This window comes from Acyrthosiphon pisum, chromosome A1 (genome assembly GCF_005508785.2).
Source record: "Acyrthosiphon pisum isolate AL4f chromosome A1, pea_aphid_22Mar2018_4r6ur, whole genome shotgun sequence".
Classification (NCBI taxonomy): Eukaryota; Metazoa; Arthropoda; class Insecta; order Hemiptera; family Aphididae; genus Acyrthosiphon; species Acyrthosiphon pisum.
This window is the reverse complement of record NC_042494.1, coordinates 109193674-109202995: the sequence shown is the minus strand read 5'-3', so window position 1 is coordinate 109202995 and position 9322 is coordinate 109193674. Positions and strand designations below refer to the sequence as shown.

The 9322-nt window shown below is 28.3% G+C and overlaps 1 protein-coding gene across 1 annotated transcript in view; it reads right to left on the bottom strand.

Moving 5' to 3' along the window:
- The window catches only part of LOC100161343 (echinoderm microtubule-associated protein-like CG42247), a 45439-nt gene that overhangs the window by 30578 nt on the left and 5539 nt on the right, over positions 1-9322 (bottom strand). Inside the window, exon 5 of the mRNA XM_016806312.2 lies at positions 8260-8487. Coding sequence (XP_016661801.1) covers positions 8260-8487 — 228 coding nt within the window. The remainder of the gene's footprint in view (positions 1-8259; positions 8488-9322) is intronic.

Below are 9322 nucleotides of genomic sequence, written 5' to 3'. Positions count from 1 at the left end.
AATAATCAAAAATTGATATTGAATTAACCAACAAACAAATAAGTATAAAAATAATGAAATAAATGGGGACCATAAAGTGTATGAATTACATTCCTAAAAGGAAATTTCCAAAAAAGTAAATTCCTTTTTTTAAATAATAATGAATGTTGTTAGGTAACCCAATCCCATTTCTTATATAAATATAATTTTACCTAAAGCTTCATAATTAATAATTTAAGTGATATTATCAAAATATAAAATTAAATAAATTAGTTTAAGTGAGTAAGTAATAAGCATAAATTTCTAAAATATTTTTAGTATTCAACATATTATTATATTATTAATGAAAATTAATTTTTAAACAAACATTAAACCTTTATTTGTGTGTTAACAATTTATAGTATTTGTTATTGTTGATTGAAAATCATGCTTTACGTTTATATATTATATATTTATTTATAACTCACACTTGTCACTCACGTACGTGTCACGTTTTGTGAAATTAATACTTCGATTAGACAATTTTTTCAGTAGTATCATTTTACCTATATACAACGCATCAAATATGAAACAGAACTTTTGTGAGGTTTTTTTAGAACAAGCTTTTATGTTTTGTACCTTGAACACATAATTGGATAAAACTCGCGCGATCTAGTGTTTTTTCATTACTGGGTATGCAAACATATTTTCAAGCAAAATCCACATAGTTTGTAGACATACATACAAAATATATACAATATTAGAGGAACCTATACGTTTGCATTAATTTAGTAATATTTAAATTAAATAGAAAATTAGGAAATATATAGTAGGTAGGTAATTTTATAGCCTAACAAAACGTTTTTCAAACGCGTCTGTTTAAAAATTAAGTATGTCCCTGAAGTAAATGATTTACATTTGTTAGTAGTAAGATCAGACATTTGCAAACTATATGACATATTGACATGGCATGAACAAGAATCTGGCTTACACAGGTTCCTGAAAATTAAGTTTCTGGTGAAATAAATTTTGAAATAACTGTAGATATGTTAGTATAGGGTGCCACTATTAATGCATTTAATACATGGTGTATTATATAACTCATACAGCAATACAGAAAACTAGAATTTCTTAATAAAAGGCAAAATATAAAATCAATTATTTTTCAAATCGATAGTTTCTTCTTACTAATAGTATAAAATAGTGTTTTGTTTATCATGTGTTATTCATTATTTCAAAAACTATTAATCTTTTGAAAATATTATTTGGAGTATTTTTAAATGTAAAAATCGAATTTTAGACATGACGACAAGTAGTTATTTCAAAGTAGGTTTCTGAGCCAATTGGATTTAGTGAGCACTTTGGAGAAAAACTTTTTCAGTTACTTTTCAAAATAATCAAAAAACACAGTTAAAGGAAAAACCAGTCTAAAAAAATAAGGAAAATTTTTATACTAATTTTTTTTTAGCTAAAAATATATAACCGTAGAGATACTTTCACAAAATATTTTTATATGAGAATATTTAAATTTTCAAAATATACTCATTTTCACTTTTCATGAAATTTATTGACATTTGAAATTTTCTACTTTTTTAGTTTATTTTAGATTTATACCTATATAAGAAAATTATTGTATATAAGTCAAAAAGTTTGACAATTTTATAGATAGTTCGTCGTGAGTCGATCTTACCTGTTCATATTTGATCAAAGTTGGATATTTAACTGAAAAATAAGGTTTTTTCTTCCAACGTTTCAATCAAAGTTATTATCTTGTAGATAGTTAGAACTATTTGACATATTATATAACTTATAGTAATATTTTCTATATACGCAATACAATTTTCAAAATATTTAGACTAAGTTTTGTACAAATATACCATGAACTGCTCGTACAGTTTTTATGTACATACGTGATATTGACATATAATTAAAAAACAGTTATATGCGATGTACAAAAATCATTTGTTCAACATTCAGTACTATTAATTGAAAAATACATTACTCATAATAATATTAAATGATTTTAAAACATTCTTAGAATTAATATGGGATGGTTGTCTCTGCTCAGAATTATTATTCGTATGCAATAATTTATCATTGCATTCAAATTGAATACATCTATATGCACAGGGGCGGATTTACCCATAGGCCACCAGGGCACTGGCTTAGGGCGCAATATTTTTGGGGGCGCAATTTTTTAGTTAATTTTTACTTTTTAGTTTTTCATAATTTCATAATTCTATTTACCTAAACTTATATTTTATCTTAATTTTTTTTCGTATACAACTTGCATGAAACTGGATAATGGCTCACGTAGTCACGTCACAGTAACGTTTTAATTTATATGCTATAATAACCTTGCCGTTTGAGTTTAATCCTGCGACCAGCGCGCGCCGCCACCGCTAGAGGTTCGACATCGACACTCGACGAGGCAGTTGCCTATGTTAATGCATGGGAGATGGTATACGGGTGTGCGGCGTAAACATGTACAATATTGTGAATGACGCATGCGCAGAACGCCAGCCAAGGCGGTCAAATATACTGCCTCGGACCGCCGAGTACATTACTACATTGTATATAGCCGCTCTACTAGCTAGGTGGGGGACAGCTCGCACAGTGCTTAGTGGAATGACTCGCCTCACCCCGCACCCGGCACCACAATTAGAATTTTGGAAATCAGGTGTCTTCAGGGCCGCATTTAGGGGGGAGCCCTGGGTACAACTGCCCCGGGCGCCAGTATTTTAGGGGCGCCAAAATGTTGTGGCCAGAAATATGCTTACTTGTGAATTATTAAAATTGTATAATTTTAATTATTTTAATAACAGTATTATGCTGTTTGACATTTTTTTTAATTAATATTAATTTGCATAGTTTTATATAATTTTATTTTATTTATTCATGAAATACCTACAACCTACTTAAATATGTTAAAAAAAAAACAATTTATATGATGAATTATAAGCAAGGTTTAGGTGACATAAATTCAAATGTATCTTTGCGTAGAGAGGATCAAGCAATTACCAACTAAACAATATTTTTAAAAAAAGCACACATTGTAAAACAAATATTTTTTTCTGTGCTCAAAATCTAAAAGGTTAATGAGGATCTATCTCCCATATTTTCCGTGGTTAGGCCCCATAGGGGGGAGCAATTTTTTTTCACCGGAGCTTAGGGGGCGCAAATTTTTTTTTTGCACCGCGGCGCAAAATGTCTAAATGCGGCACTGGGTGTCTTGATAAAGTAATTAATAATAATAAATATTGCGACGACGCGCGACGCTGGCACTGTCGCCCGTCTTCTGTATAGTGCATACTGCATACTGCTCAGAAATTTGCTAATCAATTACGATTATAGAGACTAGAGTGCTCAGATAAATCAAGGCGCAAAATGATTTAATTATTGTACAAGTGTACAAATGTACCTATGCAAAATTGTATTAATATTTATTTGTTTAGTTGGTATGTATAAATATAAAAATACCTAAATACAATTTTTATAGTTTTGTTTTAGTTCATGGAACATTACTCCCCCCCCCCCCGTGAGATCACGGCAATGTACGGGGCGCTAGTGTTGTAATGTCTAGGGGCGGAAAAATGGTAAGTCCGCCTCTGTATATACACATATATTGCAGTGATCTACTCATTATGAGATTTGTTCAGAGTTTTTCAAATAAAACCAAACTATATATGTAAACACAACTCATAATAACTAATTTTTAATGTGCTCATTTTCCGCGCATTGTCATGTCAAATTTATTGATTGTATTACACAGTAAATATTGTGGAAAAATTACTATAAATCAATAACAATAATAAAAAAACAATTACCTATTTATAATATCGACTAATTAGAAAATACATGGTAAAAAGGTGGGAAATTACCGTTCTACTGTACAGTAGATATCTGAAAAGGGGTTGCTGTAAAAGATGTCTTAAATTTGAATGGAATGATATAAAATCATTGTACCTACCTATATGAAAAACGATTCTGAGTGAAGACGGTTTGTCAGCTAATGAAATTGCATTTGAAAATTTCATCGTGTGTGTACAATATAATAATATACTTTAAAAGTTAAAGTACCCATGAATAATCCTTTTAATTTACAACAGAATAACTAAAATCATAATTATTCATTTAAATATCAAATTTCGTTCAAATTTGAACTTAAAATATCAGTAAAAAAAACCTGTGTATATATGTTTTAGATATTTTGTTTCAGTACACTATATTATAAGAAGTACTATATATGAACTAGATCAGCGTTTCTTAAACTGTGTTCCGCGGAACCCCGGGGTTCCGCGGAGATCGCTTCAGGGTTCCGCGAAGGCTTGGAGCAAAGGCTATGAGTGGTATAATTAATGGAGCTGTACAGCATATTAAAAATATTGCCAAAAACTGTTCTAGTAGCCACTGTATGATACATAGACAGGCACTCGCTGCAAAAAAGTTATCTGTTAGTTTTAAGAAAGCTCTTGATGAAGTCGTAAAAATCATAAACTTCATAAAATCTCGGCCTCTTCAAACATTTATTCAAAATCCTATGTGAGGACATGGGAAGTGTACATACTTCTCTTCTCTTATATACCGAGGTCAGGTGGTTATATCGAGGAAAGATACTAACTCGTATTTTTGAATTAAGGGACGAGGTACGTGCTTTTTTTTTGAAACACAATTTCGAATTAAAAGATTGATTTCTTGATCAAATGTGGCTACTTAAAGTCGTCTATTTAAGTGATATTTTTACAAAGATCAATGAGCTTAATTTCACACTTCAAGGCAGACACGTAAATGTTTTTACTGCACACGAAAAAATTCATGCTTTTAAGAAAAAGTTAGATTTTTGGAAACTTTGTATGAGCTCCAACGAGTTTGATTGCTTTCCTACAGTTAAATGCTTTTCGGAAGAGGAAGAGGTCGAAATTAATGAAGTTTTCACTGAGGAAATTATTGAGGACCTCACTGGATTGAGTGAAGGATTCAATCAGTATTTTCCAAATAACCAACAAGTGAAATATAAAAATGAACTGTGGATTAAAAATCCATTTATTGTCAATACACGACCTCCAGCCATGTCAGCAAAAGAATATGAAACCTTTATTGAATTTACATCTGATTCATCGCTGTAAGAAAAATGTAAATCAATGCCATTAGCAGAATTTTGGTGCAGTTCAAAAGATGAATATCCTCAATTGTCACAAAAGGCCGTGTTGGCACTTTTACCATTTGTAACCACTAACCACGTATATGTGTGAAACGGGGTTCTCTACCTATGTATCGACATAAACAAAATACCGCAACAGACTTGATGCCGAACCTAATATGTTATTACAACTTTCATCAATAAAGCCCAATATTAAAATATTTGTAATAATAAAAAGCAATTTCACGCATCTCATTAAGTAATTATTGTTTAAGTAAAATTATATACAATTTTTATTATTTTTTTTAACATATCTTTTAATTAAGTACCTTTAACACAATATAAGTATATGAAATAATTATATTTTTTTTTGCAAATAATCCTAACAAAAAGCTTAAAAGCTAGAAAACAAAGTAGGGGTCCCACGATAAAAGTGGACGTCAAAAAGGGTTCCACGGATAAAAAAGTTTAAGAAACGCTGAACTAGATACTTATGAAAAACCATGTTTTAAATTTTCAATCCTTAACTTACTATAAAAATTAAGAATTTTTAACTTTTACTTCTCGAATGCACCAACTATATTCTTTTTCCCGCCAGAAAAGTTACTGAAGCTAATTATCAAACCATTATTTTGATTACCTACTTTCATGTACGCAGATACGCACAAAAAAAAGAAAAACGCCAATAATTGTAGAATCAATATGAATATTCATCGTTCTGTTCAGAATCTAAAATTCAGTTAACTAACCACAAAGTTAAAACATCAAACATCATTTATATAAACCACTAACCAGAATGTCAGTTATAACTTAAAAATTAAAATCTATACTGTTAGATAATACTTTCCAGCTTTTTTCACCCGTTTAAATTAAGTTGAATTAAAAACTTATGAAAATTCCTAATCTAGAAAATAATGAGTTTTGGAAAAATCCATTAAAAGGACTCTACACCCCCATGTGTTGTCTCCGTCTTTCAAATGTACAACATAACAAAAACTATTTTGCGCGGGATAGAACCACTCAGGCTGTCATCAAAGGTGGGCATTAACTAGTTAAAAAGTTTAAGTTAAGTTAAAAAGTTAATTTTTTTTTTAACTTTTTAACTTAACTAGTTAGTTTATTTTCTAATCAACTTATGAACTTAACTAGTTTAATTTACAGTTGAAATAATTTAGCTTTTCTCAGTTGATTTAAAAAAAAATCCATCAAGTTAAAACAATTTGAAATTGTTCGTTTATACGTAAATATTAGGTACTACATCAGTATAAAATAAAAATAATCCAATGCAAAAACACAAATATTTCTGTTCTTTTTATTGAAAACATAATTTTGTGTATATTCATATATTTTATTAAGTTGTAAATTATATATTATGCAAATTGTAATTATAAATAATTTAAAAAATTAATAATTTTAAATTACAAATTGACAATTGTTATGTTTTAATGTTATATAACTTATATTATTCAGTAGCTATAATATAGCATATCATAATATATCATATTATGATATAAAAAAATATATTTGTTAAATTATTAATTTGAGATGAGTATAGTTTAAATTAGTAAATAATAGTAAAGTAAAAGTAAAAAGGCAGGTATACAGTGTAAATTATGATAAAAGTTTAATAAAATTGTTTTTTATAATTTATAAATTAGAAACTAAAAAGACACATTCACTCTTTATGTGATTTACATACTAATAAAAAAAAATAGATGAACTTTTTTTTAACTGAGTTAATTTAATATTTTTTTCTATTTTAACTTTTAACTTATCGAGTTAAATTTATAATTTGTTAACTCTTAACTCTTAACTTATCGATCTCGCGTCATCTTAACTTAACTTAACTTGAGTTAATTATTTTCATGAACTTGCCCACCTTTGGCTGTCGTAATAGTTAACTAGTTTGACTCAAAATTGATATGCAGTTCGGAACTTTATCTGCGAATTATCATTTTAATTTTTTTGATATCACTTAAACAAAATAGTTCTTATTGTTTCAAAATCCATTATTTTTTGTGTTTTCAAACTTCAATAATTTTTTTTGTAGTTCCGATATCGAAAAAATAAAAACAATATTTTACAGCTAAAGTCCTCCTTTTTACGTGGTAAAAATTTCGTTACTTAGTTATTACTGTAATCTTCTCGGTTCTTTCCCGCGCCAAAACAGTTTTTTTCCATGTTTTACATATTTTATAAAACGGAGACTGCAACACATGTTGGTGTAGCGATCTCTTAATGCATTAGAATGTTTATTTTTTCTGCTTCGTACAAGGAATACGATTTTATGGTCAAAGTTTGTTTTACATTATAACTATTTTCGAGTACACATACGATGAACAATTTTTTTACATATTTAAAGATTTTAAACAATATGTTACAGTATATTTTATTAAAATATTCCCATAAATATATATTTCTTATTTTAATAGTTTTCTTTTTAAATCTTGCAATCATAATTTATATGCTTTCAGATTTTTTTAATTAAGGAACGTTAAAAACCAATAACAATATGACTTATTATTATCAAAGATAAAGTGTTTTTAAGTTATATTTGAAGACTTGAGGTAAATAATTCAAAACATACATAGTCAAATGACAAATTTATTTTTATTCCCCTCGAGATTGGAGTTATCGATACTTGACAGTACATATAGTGAAATACTCGAACCAATTATAACTTACATTGTTGGAATTGTTTTATCGATGCCAGCTTACTTCTTAAAACTTACGGTTAGGATTTATATAATTTTAATTGTATGTAGGTACATTTATGCTTTTATATATTATTGCCGTGACTCTTGACGATTTGATATAACTATATATTATATAAAGACGCTCCTATTTTACTTTGCTGAACAATTTTAACTTAATTTGTGAATATATTTCAATCAACATTAATTATTTCATTCGTCGTATACAATTTGGCATATTATTATAACAATTTATAATAATTCCGGCTTAAACAAATTATAAATTTAATTATAAAGTATTGGACAATAATACAAAATAGCTGTCACATATCTTACTGCAGAGTAAACGTCTACGATGTAATATTTTATTGAAATATAAAATAATTAGATTCAAATTTAATTGGACAAGCACAATTTCTTATGTAATTTTAATTTTGTCGTTCAATTAAAATTGTGTTACATAAATACCTTAAAACTTTTATAAGATGAAACCACGTATGACTGATCATCTTCTAATTGATCTAAGCTGACAACCCTGCCACCATCCATAGAAAACAAATATCGTGCTCCACGAGGTAAATCCATTCGTGATGATAATTTGTCCAACAATGCTTCTAAATTTCCAATATCTCTCCCAGGTCTGAACCGTAGTTCTAATCCCGGAAAGTATAAATCGCCATTTTTAAAAAACGTTACCTAAAAATATAACAAGTATAAATAGTTTAGCTTATATTAATATATTGTTTTAGTTATGAATTCACTATATAATGGATTATTTTTTTTTAATAATGTCCAATAATTCGATAGGTATTGATACTTGGTTTTTCTGATAGTATAGATTATTGTTTCAACATTTTAAAAATCAAAAGAATAATGAAATGTATTACAATGCTTATAATTTTACTTATAAGGACATTTAGAACGACTGCCGCATAACAATTAAACGATGATCGAAATGTGGATTAATAAATTATCAGATAGATATAATTATACACTGGGTGGTTCGTTATACGCATAGGCGCAAATAGCGTTTGAGATTTGGGAGGGCTATGGACATTTTTGGGGGGGCTTAGCCCCTAAAGCCCCCCTATTTTCGCCTATGGTTATACGTAAGACACTCATTATTTAAAAAGTATTTAGATTTTTTGAGTAGTTTCAAATAGTTATGAAACAACATTTTTAATGATTATTTTATCATTGAACACTCATTGTTTCAAATAGTATAAATGTTTTTGAGTAAAAAAAATGTTTATTAGTTCTAGTCATTTGGAATTTCAGCATAAAATTTTAATTTCATATTATAAAACAGTAAATTTTTAATAAAGTATTTTGAATATTTTTGGTACATAAAAATCGAATTTAGGACGATTAGTTTATGAGTTATGTATTTAAGGTTTAGATGAGCGGAGTGCATATTGGTATGCGGTAATCATGCAAATATTTTGTCCACTTCTTTGCTCATCAAAAGTTTAAATACTTATAACTCATAAGCTACTCATCCTAAATTTGATTTTAATGTATCAAAATACTC